This window comes from Atractosteus spatula, chromosome 12 (assembly GCF_055471065.1).
Source record: "Atractosteus spatula isolate fAtrSpa1 chromosome 12, fAtrSpa1.hap1, whole genome shotgun sequence".
Classification (NCBI taxonomy): domain Eukaryota; kingdom Metazoa; phylum Chordata; class Actinopteri; order Semionotiformes; family Lepisosteidae; genus Atractosteus; species Atractosteus spatula.
The window spans coordinates 15,191,194-15,212,734 of record NC_142717.1 but is presented as its reverse complement, the minus strand read 5'-3'; the positions used below and the strand labels follow the sequence as shown (position 1 = coordinate 15,212,734).

At 37.1% G+C, this 21,541-nt stretch overlaps 1 protein-coding gene across 3 annotated transcripts in view; it reads right to left on the bottom strand.

Moving 5' to 3' along the window:
• Nucleotides 1–459: 459 nt before the first annotated feature.
• Nucleotides 460–21,541, bottom strand: part of tbc1d5 (TBC1 domain family, member 5) — a 225,090-nt gene continuing 204,008 nt past the window's right edge. For all 3 annotated transcript variants that reach the window (XM_088929043.1, XM_088929045.1, XM_088929044.1), the window contains 4 exons: nt 15,236–15,335; nt 13,116–13,195; nt 5,264–5,440; nt 460–3,030 (listed from right to left, as the gene is read on the bottom strand). In XM_088929043.1, the coding sequence (XP_088785169.1) occupies nt 2,710–3,030; nt 5,264–5,440; nt 13,116–13,195; nt 15,236–15,335 (678 nt within the window). In that variant the 3' untranslated portion in view covers nt 460–2,709. The remainder of the gene's footprint in view (nt 3,031–5,263; nt 5,441–13,115; nt 13,196–15,235; nt 15,336–21,541) is intronic.

The following is a 21,541-nucleotide window of genomic DNA, read 5'->3' as shown; positions in this document are numbered from 1 at the left end:
GTAGAAGAGGTCTTGCGATTATCCTAGCTGTACAAGTGCAGGTGTCATTACTTCTAAAACAAAATATACAGTACACACATCAGCAACCAATTAAAACAATTTCTGCTGCAATTTTCAGCCTTTTTGTTTGGTTACCTCTTCTCAGGAAAGGGTTTTGGGCAGCTACATATCCATTTAAATGATCCACAGTCACTCTTTTGGTGTGACATCTTCTTTGATGATGTGACATCTATTGATATAATCATGAAATCCAGTCATAGTGTGATATACAGTATTATTCATATAACATTCGATCATTTTGCATTTTAAATGTTTTTTTCTAGATTTTCACAATTATTTCCAATATTTTTAGTGTACATACAGTATATGCACACACAAATATGTACAGCATTCTCAGTATTGTCTTTGCATGATGCAGACACATCATGACTGATGCAAACAAACACTGACAATTGATCAAGATTGTTAGTCACATAAGTTTAATGAGGCAGTTATAAATTTTCCTACATTCATGAGTAAAACTGTACACCTTAAGCAAATCCTCACATCCAAATCATGAAAATCAAATGCACTAAAACCAGAGCAAGCAATGTATAAATTGATTCTTTTGGGCCCACACATCATAATGGACACAGAGAGCTCAGGCTATATTAACATTATGCTACACATTCATTTTTAAGATATTTAATACCTAGCAGTTAAATTCACTATAACAGACACCTAGTAAGTGGCAGTTTAATAGAGTATATATACACTACATATCATTTTTCACAAAAGGAAATGAGATCTTGTTTGATTAAAAAATATAAAATGCTACACAACATGTAATAATGGTGGAGACGACAGCAAGGCAATAATAATTTTGAGCAGCAATGAAATGGACAAGCAATGACTGCAAAGTACAGTTCTATTACTTTTTAGTTTAGCAAGTCAAGACAAATGGTAAACCACTAAACATATCAGATATAATGGAATTCATGTTAATCTTGTAACAGTATCCCAGGCTGGGGGTGTTTTTACAAAATCCTCCTACATCCTTAATAAACTGTGCAATGGGTCTCACAGGTTATGCTGTGCTTGTGTCATTTAACACCAACCTGTAAAGGGGTAAGGTTAAATAGTTCAATGTAAGGCACGGCAAGAAGTCAGAATGAATATTTCTTAACCCACGTTAATGTCACCAGTGGGAACATCTTGAAAAACAACGAGAAGGAGAGTTGAAAGCCACAGCAAAGCTTACATGTTCGTAGTGTGAACAGTGCCATCATCTGCTTTAATCTGAATGTCAATATGGTATGAGAAGAAAATTATTTTTTGATAAAGATTTGACAAGTGAAGAAATGGATGTATGAAAATACTACTAAAAATCAGCTTGTGTAACTTTTTAACTCTTGTACCTTGTTTAATGTCATATACATCTTTTAACATTTCAGCAGTGATTGGCAGTGATTAGGCACTTCTGTCTCTTGGAACAGTTTTTGCTATGTTATGATTTTCCTCTCTGTCCTTTAGTTCAAAATGCACTGAACTAATACTAATCTTTCAGTAAAGCTTCTTCTTGGCCATTTTGGTAGAGCTACAGTATATCATTAAAAAAACTGCAAATGTAACTGGTTGATGATTTTGCTGTAATTGACCTAGTAATATCTTTTTATATGATTTTAATGACCATGTACATGTTGAATGTGTTTACATCAACACTTCAAGGAGTACCAGTACCTACAGTGTAACATTGTACATATTTTAGAATTTTTATGCATGGCTTTGTTGTAGACGTAGGTGAAGACACTGTATATCAATCAGGAGATTAGTTAAGTTGTTGTGATCTCATTTACAAACTTCATGTGTTACCAAAACATACAGCTCTTACTCTGTTAATAGATTCAATAGAAATAAAAAATTTGTCTCAAAAATGGCAAATAAAAGTAAAAACACTGAAGGAATGAGAACAGTTCTGTTAGGGAGAACAGGTGAAGTAATGACACTACCTTGGTAGCAATTCACTGTATCTAGAAATGTCCTAGAAGCACTTCCCTTGCAGCGCCACCTTCACAACAAGCTCTGCAACTATGTTTCATAACACACTTACAGCACCCCAGTCTGCAAATACACAATTATGTACTTTGGACATTTAACATTTTTAGAGTTCTGATACCAGCAAGACTTTTTTGAGACCTGAATGAAGTAAACCTTTTTACAATTTTAATTTTTTACAAACTCCAAATTGCTTTGAAGGGTTTTCCTATGGATATTCTGTTGTGCAATGTTTTATAAGAATTACATCCATCCCAGATAATTAGATCTTTACAAGTAGTTGATTATTTTATAAAACATAAATAATAATTTTCTATTTGATGGCAGTACTTTTTTTTTAAATCTACAAGTTAGCTAAGGGAAAAAATAAAAACAGAGAATATATATATATACGCAGGAATTGGAGAAATCTGATTAAGCAATTTTAAATTGAAATCCAATGAAGTAAACTTGCAGATTCTCAACCCTCATTATTTTCTCAGACTCACAAAATGTTGCTTTATACTGTATGTACGGTAGTACATGCAGGTATTAGAAGGTTGCTGCTGAAGACTTGAACACATAGATGCTAACGTGGTGATCAGAGAACAGGAAATAAAAAGCAGGAAGACTATTCAGAGCTCATACAGTATGACTGTGCAAAGACACATTAGTTCAGATTTTCACCTGAGAGGCTCATGAGAGATCCATAGGGTTTACTATTGTAAAATCACAGTCCTTGCTGTTGCTACTGTCATCATCAGGGCTGGAACCAGAAGTGCTGCATGAAGCAGAGGCCATGGTCATCAAAGGGTCCTGGAAGACCGCTGAGGGAGGAACCTCTTTCTCAGGTTTTGGGGTTACCTTTACCCCCTTTGGGAAAGAAGGAACCTTTGCTGTAGAGGCTGTGACGTCTTTCTTTTCTTCTGGATCTTGCTCAACATCATCATCTTGGGAAATTAAAATGTAATCATCTGAATTTCTCCCCTCAGAGTTTAAGGAAGATTCTGATGTAGCCTTAAAGAAACACAGAAAAGAGCACACCATTAAACCTGAAGTTAATACAAAGTCTAAAAAGTTAGAACAAAATCATTTGAAACATAAAACAATTTGATGGGCAGGTTAACTTTACTTGTGGACTACTATACAGTGCGTATAGAACGTCTACAGACCCTTTCCAAAGTAACGCATTCTGTGTTTTAATAGCCTGAAATCAAGACACATTACTGTAAATCAGAATTTATTTGACCTTTATTTACATATTGTGTAACACACAAACACAAAAAAGTAATAAAAACAAATGCTCAAACATTTTGAAAATTGATTACAAATGAAAATGGGTTGGATAAGTGTATTTACCCTTAGCAATGGCAATTGTAAATTAGCTCTGGTAAAACCATTTGCCGTCCAAATCATAAAACAAGCTAATCAGTCTCGTGTTCAATTCCAAATGTGTTCACCTGTAGTGATTCTAATGATTTCAGAATAAAATCAGCTGCCTCTGCCTATGGATATAAAAAGATTCCAAAGGCCTTAATTATCCCTAGAAACACCATCAAGACCATCATTAAGAAATGGAAGGCGAATGGTAACAGGCCTTTGTGTAAAAAAACTTGTCAGTGTGCATGTGTCACAACAATATCCCAAGCTCTGCACAAGTCGGGACAGTATAGGAGGGTGGCAAGAAAAAAACAAAACTCACAAAAGCCCACATTGAGTCTTGATTGAGGTATGCAAAAAAACTCTCTGGAGATTCTACAGCTACTGTATGTGGAACAAGTTTTGTGGTCTAATGAAGCCTGGATAGAACTTTCTGCTCTAAATACATAATGTTACATTGTTGGCAAAACCCCAATACAGCACGTCACCAACAGAACACCATCTCTCTACAGCAAGATGGAGGCAGCGTTCTGTGATGGGCGCTCTTCCCTGCAGCAGAGACTGGGGGACAGGTCAGGATTGAATGAATATGGGATGAAGCAAAACAGATTCTTGAAGAAAACATCATGCCCTCTGCAAGGAAACTAAAACTGGGAAGGACGTTTACATTCCACATGACAACAAGCCTCAGCACACAGCAAACACAACAGTGGAGTTGCTAAAGACCAATAAGGTAAACATCCTACAATAAATTGCCCAATATTAAACTTGCTGTAATGTTATACAATTTGTGGGGTACATACTGTATAAGAAGTATTACTATTAAAATGTTTTCTCTTTTTTATGCAATTTACAATTTCCTAATAAATAGTTTTACCGGGATAGTCCATCATTGACAAACAACAGCTACAGCTTTCTAGAACTGTAACTAAAAAACTGATATTTCAAATTTTAAAACTGAAATTTTAAAGGACACTGACATGACATTGACAGATAATGTGAGACTCATTCTAAAATAGATGCAAAGGGATTTGAGTCCTCCTGCTGTTTTGAATCTTTTGTAAAAGTTAATGCAGGACAGCACTGGTAGTGGTGAGGACAAATAAAGAAATGCAAATGGTGTGTTTAAGACTTTCAGACATGACCAGCCCCACTGACTCAATACATTTCTCACCAGCTGACAAATAACCTCTTCCTTTTCCTATAGACTATCTGATTCCCTGCTGAACACTCATTTCCACAAACCTGTGACCACTAGTTTTTAAATTATTTTCTTTTATGACCCCACATAGTTGATTGCCAGTATTTATATTTAAAAGGCTACACTGATTTAGCCATTTAGTTCCTGTATTGTACTGTATATGTTATACTGAGAGGAGTCCTAATGTCATTAATATGCTTAAGCCTATCCTCCCCGCTGATAGCTGGTGTGTGGTGAGCGTTCTGGCGCACTATGGCTGCCGTCGCATCATCCAGGTAGATGCTGCACATTGGTGGTGGTGGAGGGGAGTGGAGGGGAGTTTTCAGAAAAGTGTTTGTAAGTGTAAGGAATTATTATTATTATTACTATTGTTATCATAAATTATTATTATAATTATTAAGCATGAAATAAATTGTAAAGAAACAAATGACAGAAGTCAAACTGATATTTTGAAAGATACTGAGAAGCATTAAAAACAATAAATTCATATTATATGTATTTTATTATTTTATAAATAAAGATAACACCACTAAGTAGCATTAATGTTATTTATACCCTTCTGGTTTAATCTGTTGTTGTTTCTGAATGCCATTAGAAAGACACCGTTCTTTGAAGTGGTCATAAAAGGTGGGAATGGGAGATATGGTAGTGAGGTACATTTGGCTTCACCTGTTGGCTTCTGAGAGAGAAGGGCCTTTCTCTGTTGGTACCCTTGTGTCCATTTCTGTCTCCACCCTTCTGACTGCTGGAGCAGTAGTGGTCATCAGCAATTGTGATCTCTTCATTCTCCTCTGCCTCCAACTGGCTCTGGTTAAAGCGCAGGGATCCCTTCAAAATGTCTTTAATCTGCAAAGTGAAAACAGTGTTTAATAACAATATTTGGTATATGCAAAGCTAGACAAGAATATAGACTGATAAGGCAGAAATTGTTAATACCTTTTACATAATATACAAGAAAATATAAACGTTTGCCTAATTCCATATGCAATACCAGCCTATTTGAGGGCCACCAATCCAGGAATGTTCTGTCTTTCATTCTACTCTTAATTAGGTAACTGAGACAATTATTTACATGACTGGACCAAATTCATTCTCTTCCCTAGACGAAAGTAGGAAAAGAGTCCGTTGAACAGACTTTGCAAAGCTAATGTAATGTGGCCCACCAGGGCTGGGGCAGAACTAGGTTCCCATCGTCCCTGTGGACCTCTGTGGCTTTAGGTTGTTATTTCCATTGCAGCTTAGCTGCAGCCTCAATTGAATTAACATTTTGCTTAATGAGGTCTTTTCAAAATTGATTTCTGCTTTAAAACATTTTGTTTTAAGTTACCTGTGCAATTTTAAAGGTAACTTGATATACACCACACCACATTATACAGAGCTTACAAAAAACAAGACAAGAAACTTACTAGTTCAATTAAAGATTCAATTCAGCTCAGCTTGAAGGAAAACTAAAAAATATGATGTATTCCTGAAGCGAACGACTGGGAAAAGCTGTATTAGAGGGAAACCACAGGGAACCATGTTTTCATCACATTTAATTACCTAATTAAATCTGACCACTCTACAGTATGAAATTATCAAATATTATTAAGCACAGGCTTAATGATAAACAGGCTTAAGGACACATTTCAAAAGTGAGAGTTTCAGAAGCACAGGCAGAGACTCATTTATTAAATGTGTTTAGAATTCCTAAATGCAAAAGAAGAGAATCTACATCTTTGCAGGACAAAACCAACAGCAAAACATCAAAGGCAATGATAAGCAAAGGAAAAACTACTTTGATTGAATCTGTACTCTTCATCAGAACTAATTAAAACAAAGGACTTCATGACATATTCAGAATTCCCAGTACTATAAAACTGAGAATTCTCTATAGCTATTTTGTTTAACAGTGCTTGGGTAAACACAGCTGTAAGACCATTTTCTTTCTACAGATTCCTTTCATTATAAATATTTTATGCTCTACTTAATCCTAAACTGCATTTCTCTGGGATTTACACAGTGCTGATGGACATCCTTTTGTTAGTGATGTGCTCTAAATTTACAGCACTTAAGATCGTATTTTTAGTCCGGGCGGATCATGATAAATATCATGGATCAGACATTAGCCTTTAGGCTGGAGAAACTGCCTGGAAAACAGATTAAGCAAATACGTATTCCCACTGCTTAAATTTTTCATGCTGTTTTTGTCATGTCTGCCCTGGCTCCAGCATCATGGGGTGGACTGACATTACTGTGGTGACTGGCCACACTTCTACGCTCCTGCAAATGCCGGTGATCATGGACGCAGACAGAGCTTGATTACATAAGCACAATTATGAGTTCCCCAGTCTTAGATGTTGCAGGCTACTTTTTTTTCTGGTAGACTGTACGCGACACTCTGGCATAGAGTAGTTCAATAGTCTGTTTCTGAGCCCTGTTCAGTAATTCTTGTATTCCCTTGTTGCGCACTCTCAAGTTCCTGGTTCCCTGGTTACTACCACTGTTGTTCCTGTGTTCCTGAGTCCTTGAGTTGCTGTCTTTGTTCCTGTGAACCCACTGTAGAGCTTGTTGTGGGTTCCTTATCTGGCTCTTCCTCAGCCTGGAATATTTTAAGTGTCTCTCTTCCTTGGACCCTGACTTGCTCGACCTAGACTCATGGATTCTCCACAGTGCTTTGGACAGTGTCTCATCTGACTTCTCTAGCTTTGACTCCATGCTGCACGACCACAAACTCCCTGCTGCAGCTTGCGTGCGCTTCCCAGCCCCGGTTTCTCCAGTCAGCATGCCAGAGCCTACTCTTATGTCCACCACTCCAGACCTTAATCAGGGGAAGAACCCAAGTGCAATGTGAATATTACAGTAGGCAGGGGATGTCGAACAAACTGGGGGCAAGGTGTGAGTGGAGTGGGAGCTGGCACCAGATAGGGAGAGTGTGCATCGACACAGCAGTGTTGCGCACATACTGGGGCCAAGTGGCGCTAAAAGAAGAACACAGGAACTTATGAACAGGGCTAACAACTGGGGAACCAGGAACTTTGGAGTACATAACAAGGGAACTCTGCAATTAGAGAACAAGGATCAGAAACGAACTATTAAACCACTCTATGCCAGAGTGCCAAGTGCAGTCTGACCTTGCCTTAAGAAGCCTGCACCATTTAAGGTATGGGGTGCTAATAATCAGGCACATGTTGCCAGGCCTTCTGTCTCATTATGCGACCATGGCAACCGGCATTGATAGGACAATGGAAGTGTGGGTGGTTACTAGGGAAACGTCAGTCTGCCCCACGGTGCTGAAACCAGTGCAGACACGACACTTAGAACTTGATTAAAGAAAAACTTTTTTATGATTAAATTACAGTCACTAGCATAGACCAATAGTAAGTCTCAGTGTACAAACACTGTTAAAAAAGATGAAAGCTGTTCAATCTGTGAGAGTCTTTAGGCAGTGCCTAAAGCATGCACCACACTAGTGCTGAAATCATGGATGTGTATAAATATAACCATAGTTGGTTATAGTCATACAACCAAATTAATATAAGTGATTAATGGTGAATCCTTTTCCATAAATTTCCAATAAACAATGAGATTTTCCTGACATTACAGGCAATGAGTCTTACAAGCTATTAAATATGCCTCATTCTAATTAAAAACATGTAAATTACAACAAGGCAAAAAGGTCAGGAACACTACCACAATCGAGAACTAAAACTGCAGCCTAAAATTCTGCCCAGTCAGGTCTAAACTGTGATAATAAAAGGAACTCTGCATATTCTGTCTTAAAAAACAAGGAAAATGACAATGGTACCTGAAATGCATAGACCTACCCTGAATCTTTTGTTCTTTGCCTTTCATTGCTATTAGTATTTCAATACCAATTGAGGAAAATGTTCTGGCGCAGTCACGGTTTTAAAGGAATACTTCTGCTTTAATAGTCTTCATTGTATTTAATTTTTCTGCTTATATTGTGGATTACAACTGTTTAATAACCTACTAACTGAATCCACTGACATTTGTATCTAATCAAGATTATATGTTATATCAGAAACAAGAGTACAAGAACAAATTTTTACTTTACTACACTGATAAAACTGAATTTTAACAGATATCTAATTCTGATGTTCAATAAAAAATGACAGTAAAGTGTATGACTTAAAAACTCTTTTTCTGTTGATTTGCCATGATTTCATTAGGAATCTGTATAAACAGACATTAAAATTTACTGCTAATTGTGAATGAAAAATATATTATTCTGCCTCCCTTGAATAATGAATACTGCCTGGTTACTTTTGGTATGGTTTAAGGTTGCCTCTCCGTGAAAGGAGCTGCATGGACAATTAGATGTTCTGCTTTAACAATCAGCAGATTAATCCAGAGAAACCAGCTTTAAAGACAGTCCTAAAAGGAAGAAGGTTACCACACTAGCCCAGGAGTATCACATCTGGCTAATTAATGAGCTTAATCACCTCCTAACTGCAATGGCTAAAGAATAAGTAATTCCAGAAATAAATAAACTCCTTATGCCAGGGACTTGTGCAATATATTTATATTTATAATGTGCAATACAACCTTTTGTATACTGTTCTGTTTTGTTCTTTGTATATTCTGGACTGTGAGCAACTCTTCTTAGTGCACTTCTCACTGACTGTACTGATTGTATTGTATGTATTGTATTGTTGTATCATTTCGTTACACTGTTGCTGTGTTGTCTGTGTTAAGCTGCTGTTGCACTGCAATTTCCCTCACGGGATCAATAAAGTATCTATCTTATCAGCAGAATGCCTAGACCACCACCTGTTTGAAAATGGCTCAGAAGCCATTCAAAGGAGAATTTGCCAGCTGAGATGATGAAATTATGATTTTCTGCAGACTCAGAAGACCTGAGGTGCAGCAGACAGAGAGGGGTGGAGTGTTTAATTGAACAATGAATGCCATTTTGTCCTTCACAGATCACGCGCAATGTCTGTGATGTTGTCATCAAGGCTCTGAAAATTTTGAATAACTGTGACAGGCCGTCTTTGAGAGATACAGGTAGCTGCAACTGCAAAGGAAAATCTGCAGAACATTCTTGAGCTGTCTGTCCAGAAACTGGTCTGTCTCCTAATGCTGATAGGACTGTGTTAATACTTGTGAATGTAATATCTCATAACTTTGTAATACTGTATCTTAATTTTGACAGTGGATCATACTTTGTACTGAAAACATATAGTTATATCTTGACCTACTGTATGTTTTTGTTGAAATGCTCTGTGATTCATATCTTGATCTTAGAGTCAGGTTTCTTTTGTGCCTAAACATGTGACATGGCTGTGATATGACCATAATAACATTGATTTAGAGCAGCAGGAAACAAATTCATTATCTCAATAAAGTGATTTATCTAGAATCTAGTATTTGGCCTAAAATATCTTTTTTATGTAAAAAAGTTCCTCCTGTCCTTGTTTGACATTTGAAATATGACAAAAAATGAATTTCAAAAGCCCTAAAATGAGTTTTGTATTATTACTTGTATAATGGTTGGTGTCATTTTATAAACCTGAAAATGTCTGCTTCCAAGAATCCTAATTCAAAAATCTTTGAGAGTCATTTTGCACTAATGCAGTTTGTATTGCCCAGTGTGATGCAGTATACTTACAGAATCTTTTAAATTAGAAACAGTGTACGGAAATCTAATAAAGGTCTGAAACCTCCTGAGGCCAATAAAAAAAATGCAATAATTCAACAAGACCTCTGTTTCTCTTCCCAGATAGAGTGCTATTGGCTGTTATCGCTTTGCATGTGGCTTTCTCTTTTAACTAATTAATACATCCATTTATGAAATACCAGCTTAGCTACTTAAATTTTCTTCCTCAGCAACTTCATGTCCTGAAACAGTCCTGAGTTTCACTTTTAGTTCTTTAAACGAATGCGTTCAAGGACAATTGAGATTGGGGTACTCCTCATCGCTTACAGTGCCAAGAAAAAAATTGTGATCCATCAGTATAATTACAGGGATTATGTGAAATAATCCCTATTTAATTTAGCACAATTAATTGGATAACAAGTATTGAGTTTGGGTATCCCAGTTCCATATAATGGTCAGACACTTTGTGAGTTTGGTCTTCTTCATACAGGTAAGTGGAAACATGTTATAGCACAATGAAAAGACATTTTTTGCCAGCAGCCATATCACTCTGCAACTCACAACTGGCAACCCACTGAAGCTAAGCAGGAGTGAGCCTGGTCAGTACCTTGATGGGAGACCTCCTGGGAAGAACTAAGGTTGCTGCTGGAAGTGGTGTTAGTGGGGCCAGCAGGGGGGCGCTCACCCTGCGGTCCATGTGGGTCCTAATGCCCCAGTATGGTGATGGGGACACTATACTGTAAACAGGCGCCGTCCTTCAGCTAGCTATATTTTGAAAGATGCAATTAATTTAAATCTGTTTTATACCAGTTTTGAATAAAAACATAAAACTACCTCAGCTGATCAGTAGAAGTGTGTAGTTTAGGATAATTAATGTAAGAAAAAGTGAAGGTCTAGACAATGAGTGTGAAAGAGTTCCTACAATCTTTATGTACAGTTATGTGACATTTTTAACTTGCAGTTTTAGATTTAGATTATTTTACAAATCATCCCCTTTCTATGGAAGAAATCTACAGTTTACACAGAAACACTAAAGAATGTCAATTTAAACCACCTCTTGATAAAATGGGTCCTAGACTTCTTAACATGCAGGTCTTAACAGGTGTGACATTCACTACACTGCCACTGGATCACCAGAGGGTTGTGTTCCGTCTCCCCTACTGTACATTTTGACCACTAATAAGTGTAAAAGCAAACATACAGGCATCTCGATACGTTTGTTGATAAAGTCCTGGTCAGCTTATTTAAATACCCAGAAAACCAAAGGCCCATTCTAGATGAGTTTATTAAATTATGTAATGTGTTTTCTTTGAAGTTAAATGTCTTGAAAAGGAAGGTATATTTTAGGAAAAAATGCAACACCCCTCAAACCTACTGTTTTAATGGTCAGACTTGCAATTGTCAACAATTATTTGGGACTGGACATATACACAAACCTAAGATGTGACAAATGCTGTGAGACTGTTTATAAAAAGAGGCCAACTGAGACTCTATTTTTCTTAGGAAACTAAGCTATTTCAACAAAGAGAGAACAATTTTCATACTTTTTTATAAATTATGCATTGAAAGTGTCTTAACATACTTTCTCACTTGCTGGTTTCTTTTATTAACTATAACAGGCTGGGAAAATTAGTGAAACTAGGTAAATAATAAAGTCATAATAATATCAGAAAGGACAGCTGCTTTTTACTTTCTGCTGATACTTTTGTACTTTTACTTGACTACAGTTTTCTCAAATAACAATAATAATTGCTTACACTTATATAGCGCTTTTCTGGACACTCCACTCAAAGTGCTTTACAGGTAATGGGACTCCCCTCCACCACCAATGTGCAGCATCCACCTGGATGATGCGACGGCAGCCATAGTGCACCAGAACGCTCACCACACATCAGCTATTAGTGGGGAGGAGAGCAGAGTAATGAAGCCAATTTATAGATGGGGATTATTAGGAGGCCAATGGGAAATTTGGCCAGGACGCCAGGGCTACTCCCCTACTCTTTTCAAGAAACACCCTGGGATTTTTAATGACCACAGAAAGTCAGGACCTCGGTTTTATGTCTCATACTGGGGCATTAGGACCCACATGGACCGCAGGGTGAGCGCCACCTGCTGGCCCCGAAATGGAAACTTTTGCTGAATTACTTATTTTTGGAAGAAACAGTATTTTACTCTGGTAACATATTTGAGTATTTTTACACCCCTGGCAAAACAGCACAAGTTTGTCACAGAGCACCTTCACAGACCTTATGCTTATCCACAAGTATATTGGAAGAATGTTCTCTGGATAGATGTGTCACAATTATATGCTTCTTTGCAACAGTGAGACATTTTTTGAATGGCAACACATTGCCTTCTCAACAGAAGATCATCATCCTGACTGTCAAACATGACGGGAGTATCATGGTAAGACTGCTTTGCTGTCTTATGACCTAGACAGACTGCTATCATCGACCGATTTCATCAGAAAATTGTGGAAGAGAGTGTCAGACAAAACTTGTGAGCTAAAATTAGGTCGTGGAGCAGGGTACTGATTCTGACTCGGCCGTGGAGCTTCTTCTTCAGGTGTGAGAAAGACAAGGCAGTAAGCAAAGGTAATGTAGCGGGAGAACAAAGGCTGGGAGAGAGGAAGAGCGAGAGGCGGGAGCAAGGGACAGAAAGAGAGGCCAATCAAGAGGTGTGAAGTCAGAACAGGTGTAGAGAAATGAAACCTCCAATGAATGTAGAAAATTTAGAAGAAAAGTAGTCTGTCATTAAGAGAAGGGGGAAGGTGTGATCCTAGCTGCATGTAATGTAAGCAATGACCACTTTCATCATATTTAATCACTATATGTCGTGACTTTTTGGTCCCCAAACCTAATGCATATTGGGGACTCCCTGTACTACTGTGCCAGAGCTAGCCCTTTTCACCTTATTTACCTGCTTAAGCCCAGCAAGGGAGACTAGGACCTCATCTTCTTTTTCCAGATTCTCTTGCAAAATGACTTCCTGGATTTTGCCTGAGAATAAAAAAAAACAAACATTTTTCAAAGTATACAATATTTAAAATTAAAATATATTAAAGAATAAAAAGACAGTTACAAACATTCTGTCATTTAGAAAGTTTCAAAATGGTAAGCAATTTTCAAAAAAGAACACATGCAAGTCACTAGAATAAAGTGGGACATATGGGACATCAGCCAATGAAAATCATTTCAATTTAAAAGAAAAAAATATCTGAGATTTTTTAAAATGAGAACATCAAAAACTTTACTTAGCTTCCATTTTTTTTCCCGGCAACAGTTACATTATTTTTTTCTATCTCTCTTGGCCTAATACCCTTTTTATGTGTATTTGGAATTTACTGTACTCCATTTTTAATTGTAGTTCTTTTTAAACCATTTTATAAAGTCCTTTCATTTTCCAATACAAAGCATTTTGTTAGATAACAGAAAAGCATAATAACACTAATTTCTTCTGTGACTTTCCAAAATATACAGAATTTTACAGAGTTGTATGTTAAAAACCAAATCAATTTAGTCCATACTTGTGTTAGGAGTATGGTCACAGAAATTACAGCAATATAAACAAGAAGTTAATACTTCAGTTCATATAAGATCTTTTTAAAATAGCCTCTTCTTACACTCCTTTGGGGCTCTGGTTATATAATTGATAGCTAACCTTTAGGACCTATCTGTATAGCTGGCATTTTACTGACGCAATCTGAGTGAAGTACCCTGCTTAAGGGTACAACAGTAGCACCCCATGCAGGATACGAACCTGCAGGTTATGACTCCAGAGTACTAAACACTCCATATTGCTAGTGTCACATTGTTTTTGTCCTTTCATAAAGCATATTTTAGGGAAGAGTCTATGGAAAATTAAGGTAATCTAATCTTCAAGCCCACCAGGGCAGCAGAGCATGATGCCAAAAACACGGAAGAGACAAAGTAAGAGGCTAAAAAAATTCCCATGTGCCAGAAGTTGTCTTCATATACCTACCGAACTGATACTGAAGGAAAATTAAACAGCTGCTACAGAACAGCAATGCAGAACAGATATAGAACAGAAATCCACTCCTGCTGTGAACTAGTGACCTGAATTGTAGTAACCTTGAACAACACATGAAGTCCTGAGTTAGGAAGGCTCTTATAGGCCTTATCCATATGGCAATTTTCTTAACTTCACTGTCTTTACTTAAAGTACAAAAAAGTGCAAAGTCCAAAAGTAATCAGACAATTCCTATTTATTCCTACTCTTTCCCATTTTGTGACACTGTAAAATGATGCATATACATTTTGAAATTTAACATTTTATTTTAAAGCTGAATTCTCAAACTGAAAAGGTCTTAAGGGTAATATAAGTTGGAGTAAACTCTAGAAAAAATACCAGTAAATGGGAAAAATTAGAAATGTACATTGCAAAGGTATTCAGACTTGTAAAGTCAATATTTGGTGGAAACACTTTTGGCAGTAATTGCAACTGCAAGTCTTTTTGGGTAAGTCTCTACCAACTTAACACACAGACAGGTGCGATATTTCCCATTTTTCTTGGCAGATGTGTTCAAGCTCTCTAAAGTTGTTTGAGGACAGTCGTTTTCATGTCTTTCCACTAATTATCAATAGGATTCAAGTCAAGACTTGAATCGGGGACATTCACGGTTATAATCTTAAGCCACCCCACTGGATCTTTGGCCTTGTGAGTTAGAACACTGCCCTGTGGAAAAGTGAGTTTTTTATCCCAGTTTTAGGTTTGAAGCAGGTTTTCCTCTATGCTTTGTCAATACTTAACTCCATTTATGTTCTCATCAGCATTGACAAGCTTCTCAGTCCCTGCTGATGAGATGCAGAACTATATCATAATGCTGCCACCACCACGTTTAACAGTACGGATGGTGTTGGCTGAATAAAGCACTGTATCTATTATAGAATGCATTCTATAAAAGTTAACACCAAACGTGCCTTTATATATCTGTATATACTGTACAGTACATTCTGTAATGTTATATGTTGAGAATATCACATGTGGGGTTTAAAATTTTGAGCTGGTTCTTAACTTACCAATGTGTAGGTTCATCATCTTAGCACAGTACTTGCACATAGCTTCTAAGTCATTAAGCTGCCCTTGAAGGAACGAGATCTGGGCTTCCAAGTCCTCTTCCTAAAACAAAGAAAATAAAGGATCTGACTGCCAAGACATGTCCCGAACATCAAATCATGGCACAAAGATCTGAAAGACTCTTCAATACACTGTAGGTGACAGACTCTATAAATCAATGAAAATAAGTATAAACTGTGTAGACGCAATGTGACTAATAGTTATGTTATTTTGTAGTATCGCCGTTACTTATGAAGATCTATATCTGAGAGGTCAGAGGCCAAAAGTGTCACTCATTTCTTTTAATTTATTTACTGCTTTATGCCAGGCAAATTTTACTTTGCAGATTTCTCAGATAGAAACTGCAGAGTTCAGGGTCCGTGGTTTATCAAGTTACACAATTCTGAGGCCTGAGTTGTTTTCTTCATTGATTTTATGGATCCAGAACATTCTTATGAAAAAGCTTTAAGAACTATGCCCAGTAATTCACAGCAATTACCCTGTCCAAAAAAGAATTTTCCAAGAATCTCCAAAGCAATGAAAACTCAGATAAAATCAAATCTTCTTCATTTCTCTCTTCTTGAGATCTTGTTTGGATGTAACATAGCCTACTGAAACTCCCAAGGTAACCAAAGCAGTTGTAGAATGCAGTTTGTGAAGAACCTTGGGGACCTTCAGCTGAGGTATCACATTTTATTCGGCCATTCATTAAAGAATGAATTGGCTCTGTCTGCATGGGTAAATTATGTTTTCTACAGAGTTAAAAGAATTATTTAATATGGGTCAATGCTTAGCCACCAAAGGGAAAGAAATTGCAATGGAATATAAATGTGCTCACTGTATCACCTGCAAGTACACATCTAACACCACAGTTATTCAAGGCCCCTCAGGACAATTCCAGATCACCCAGATGGCATCTTGTACCTCCAGCAACCTTATTTACTGTATCTCTTGCAGTAAATGCCCACCCATCTACATTGGAAAAACAGGAAGGAGACTCGGAGACCGCTTCAGAGAACATGTTAGGGCTGTGAAGATTAAAGATCTCTCCAAGCCCATTGTTTCTCATTTCACCTCTGACGGCCATGACCACTCTAATCTCTCCGTCTGTGTTCTCAAAGATGGTTTTCCGAACTCATACATCAGAAAGACTACAGAAACCAAAATTATCCTGCAGCTAGAATCACACCTTCCCCCTTCTCTTAACGAGACTACTTTTCTTCTAAATTCTCTCCATTCATTGTAGGTTTCATTTCACAACTCTATTCACACCTCCTGATTGGCCTCTCTTTCTGTCCCCTGCTCCCGCCCCTCGCTCCTCCTCTCTCTCAGCTTTTGTTTTCCTGCTACATTACCTTTGCTTACTGCCCTGTCTTTCTCACACCTGAAGAAGGCTCCACGGCCAAAACGTTGTGTTTTCTTTCTTCTCTTTTCAGCATGGAATAAACCTATTATTTGTTCCTTTGCAACCTACGCATGCTGACGCAGCTACCCATCTGAACTAAATGTGCTCTAGTATTAATAAATGTACATCCAGATGAGATAAAAGTACCATTCATCTAAGAGGCATAAAATATCTAAATAAAATCCAAGAATGTTGATTAAAAGAGATTTTAAACTCAATATATCTTCGATAATTATTATATGCGTACTTGGAACCTAATATTCACTGGTCTTCCTTCTCTGAAGGAGCCATTTAAGGAAGATGAGCATAATATAAATTATGAACACAATTTAATCTTTCAATGATCATGTTCAGCAAGAAATTTCATGCATGAACTATGATATAGAAAGTAACATACCAATATAGCACATACATTGTCCTTTTTGGTACAGTATATTAGAGAACTTTATTTTTTTCCTTAAACATTACTCAGAGGATAAATCTAACTTTTAACCTGTTTTATTTGAAATCCTCAGCTAATTTTGCAGATAGCAAAATGTATGTGTACTGCTAGCCGGACAACTAATGACTGAAAAATATCTGTCTGAATCAGTGGGTGTACAGGACGTAGAAGTTTAATATTTAATATTTATAATATTTTATTATTTTTTCTTTTTAAATCATGTCCTGAACTTTTCACAACTCCCCCCCTGATCCCCCACTTCCTGTGCATATTCTTTCTCACCAGTGCACCCATTCTCACTCAACTCTGCCGTTTGTTCTTTGGAACAAGTAATAGGTTTATATCCTTGTGCTTTATATCCTTGCCATTTTACACCTCAAGATGGCTTAACATACTGTACAGCAGGCTGTGTTTCTCCTTTTTGTTTTTCAGTGTGGAATTAGCTTTTAATTTTTCCTTTGAAGCCAATGCACATTGATGGTGCTCCTCACTCAGTTTCGTAATTTGAGCAGTTATGTACATATTTAGCATGACAATTACCCAATTTCCGCATTTAATTGCAGAACTCTGACAAAGGCATGTCCCTAACTTCTGAAGATATTTGAATACACATATCCTGTATTAATATTCTTGAAAACATACAAACAATTTACAATCTAATAAAGCATTGCTTCTTAGTTTTGTGCATAATTATCTTTTCATATGGACTGAAAAGATTTATCATATACAGTAACAATTTTAATAAGACTTTTGTACCTGAAAAGCTCTATCGTGTTTTCTACTGGTAAAGCCTCTTGTTTTGAGAATACCTTTTAATTACATCAAGATGAACTGTCATTAGAAAGTGGGAAAGACCAATACCTAGGGAAAGACCTATATTCACAGCAGAAACTGGAAGGGTAGATGACTGCTTTCTTACCTAGTTTGTCAGAGCACCTACTAAAGGAAATGCTTGCAGAGATCTTGTGTTCAAAAAGAAAGTGAAGCAAACAGAGGTGAGAGAACCTTTAGAGAACTGTAATCATAATATAAATGTGCTCTATAAGGAAGCAGACTTTCAAGGAATGAGACAGTTTAAGACAAGTTAACAAGTTAAATGGGATTATGAAAATTGTAAAAAATGAATGGCAACAGTATAAAGAGATTCTACTTGAAGCACAGATGAAATTGATCCCAACAATGAACAAATAAAAAGCTGAAAACGGTACAGATGCAGCCATTCAAAGTGCGCGTCACAGACACGTACCGCAGGTGACGTCGCTCAGTATGACGCAAGATGACGCGTGGCACCGCAGTACGTGATTGGTTGACCGACAGGGGCACTCGTGGTCCGTTGGTCTGTCGTAGAAAGACTTACAGTAAAAACGTCTTTGCTGTGCCCGTTGTAGATATTGAATTTTACCACTGAAGGGAAATCTTAGTAGCTGAGCATAAAAAGAATAGGAGCATACTGTAACGCGTGTGAAGGCCATAAACGATATTAATTTTGGAACATAAACATACAGTATATACTGTAGCTGGTCTTGGTACTTTAAAGAAAAAAATACACACCAGTATTCCATTTCTCCCTAAACATTTTAAGCTTTGAAGTCTTTAACTAACATGATACCGGAGTCAACAAGCATACTTTTAGAATTTGATTAAAAGGGAATATAATATGGAATCGCGTATCTAAAGAATTTAATAACGGTATTCGTGTGCTGCGACAGGGCTGTGTAGGGCTTTTTCGCCTGCCTGTTCATGCGAGCTGTCTTCTAGCCGACTGGTCTAGGTGCGTGACTAGCAACTGGGAGGTTGTGTGATCGAATCCAGCTGGTGCCGGACTTTTCTTTTAACAAACATTTCTTCGAAAAAATAGAATAGCGATATTATGGACAATAAATTGACTTTTATATTTCAAAATATCGCAACATGAACGATATTTGCGATATTTTGAACATATCTTCCCTTCTGACAGCGGTTCCTCCTTCTATTGTGTGTGTGTGTGCAACAGAGTAAATTTTTATAGAGAAATGGAGGCTGGACAGTATGCGTTACAATATAAACATTTATATTGATTTAAATCGTGTTCTGATTTAAATCGCAAACGCGTGTTTAATTATGTGTTTTTTAATCATAATCAGGCTAATGCATTTCTACATTTTCTGTATGAACCAGCTTAGAGGTTCATACAGAAAGACAGCTTGTGTTTAAATTGAGTGTAAGGTAATTTATGCTTCTAAAGTCATGGTCAGCATTTATTATTGTACTGTGCTGTAAACTTTTTCTGTGCCTAGTCACATTATTTTATAGCGTTTTTATTGCGTTATTAAATCCGGTGGCGCTGTGTGTTAGAGTAGTTTCCTGACTCCCTTGTCACATGGTCTGTGATTGAATCCCATAGAACTATGACTTTATTTTTTAACAAACATTTCTTTGAAAAAATGAAACGTTTCCCTTGGTCAGAGATTAAATAAAACCTCACTCGCACCAAACAAATTTATATTTCTAAATATCACAAAATACGTTCATTGTCTTCCAATCGAGTCGAGTTGACATTGGAAGCCTGCCACACCCGGACTGTTAAACCAACGCATTAGCACGTCAAAGCCCATCGAGGGTATTGAGCCAGTATTGCCTTTAGTATTCCCCCCTCTCCCCTCAATTCAATTCAATTCAAGGTGTTTTATTTGCATGACAGATGGGTACAAGCAGTGTTGGGTATGTATATTGTAACGCTTACGGCAGACAGGCACTGTGTAAGAGCCGGCGCACCAGAGCAGCGCACCGAGGGAGCGTCTGCATTTCTAACTTAGTTTTTAAAATTAGTCAAGCAATATGAAGCATCTCCTTTTACTTAGTGCCTGAGCATAAAAAGAATAGGAGCATACTGCAACGCGTGTGAAGTCCATAAACGATATTAATTTTGGAACTTAAACATACAGTATATGGCTGGTCTCGGTACTTTAAAGAAAACATACACACCAGTATTCCATTTCTCCTAAACATTTTAAGCATCGAAGTCTTTAACTAACGCGATACCGGAGTCAACAAGCATACTTTTAGAATTTGATTAAAAGGGAATATAATATGGAATCGCGTATCTCAAGAAATTAATAACGATATAATTATATTCATGTTGCAAAAGAACTGCAACGGACATAAAAACTCCCTTGCTTTTAACAGAGCGTTCCATAATTTCTAACTACGAAAATGCCAGGTGAAAGGATTTGTAAACATATTTTGTTAAAGCAAGTCAGAACCCATTCAGAGCCTACATTACATTTTAGCGTTTCATTCTGAGCAGAAGACCCTCACACCTGAAGAAGGGGGAGGTGTTTTTCGCTGGAAATCTCGCCTGCTTCTACTTTACAACCGGAGTGCTGGCTGTGACGAATTAAACCGGTATTACAGGTTACAATCACAGACCATGTGACATGGGAGTCAGGAAACTAACACAGCGCCACCAGATTTGATAACGCTATGAAAACGCTATAAAATAATGTGACTAGGCACAGAACAAGTTTACAGCACAGTACAAAAATGCTGACCATGACTTTAGAAGCATAAATTGCCTTACACTCAATTTAAACACAAGCTGTCTTTAGCCCTCTAAGGTGGTTCATACAGAAATGTAGAGATCCAGGCTCAGAACACACAGCTTCATTAGCGAATACATATGCAGGACAACTAGAGAAGACGTTTTACAGAGGATGGATTTTTAGAAACATCCCATCAGTGACATCACTGAAGTCAACTCCTAGGTACTGTAACTGTCGTGTGGATAGTTTCACAAGAATCAGACAAAGGTTTAAGCATCGCTTGTTCTAGATAAAACTGCAAAAAAAAACAACAACCCATAATGTACTTCTTTGCGGCTCTGTTTGCCCAAATCATATATTCACAACGTGAAATCTAGAAAATAATATTACGTAACCAAAATCCGCAATATGGAAACAGAACCTGTGTAATTGTTGATAGATGATGTACTCGTAACATTTTTTCAAGACGAACTACAACATTTAAAAAATGACTTGTATGTACTTGATATCTCTAATCAATCCACGGGTCCCAGCACGAAACGAAAGTAAAACGCATACCGTTTCGCGCTTCTTATTAGTTGCTCAAAAGTAATTTGACCGTATGAAATGCATAATATAAACCTAGAAACATATACGTGAGTAGTACTTAAGCACTGTAGTATCGGTGTTAAGACATACCTCTCAAATACTGTAAATCAAGTTAAAAATATCTCAAGATTCTGGTCATAATGAAACCATGTTTCGTGTATGTTTTCTTTAAAGTACCGAGACCAGCCATATACTGTATGTTTATGTTCCAAAATTAATATCGTTTATGGCCTTCACACGCGTTGCAGTATGCTCCTATTGTTTTTATGCTCAGCTACTAAGATTTCCCTTCAGTGGTAAAATTAGATATGAA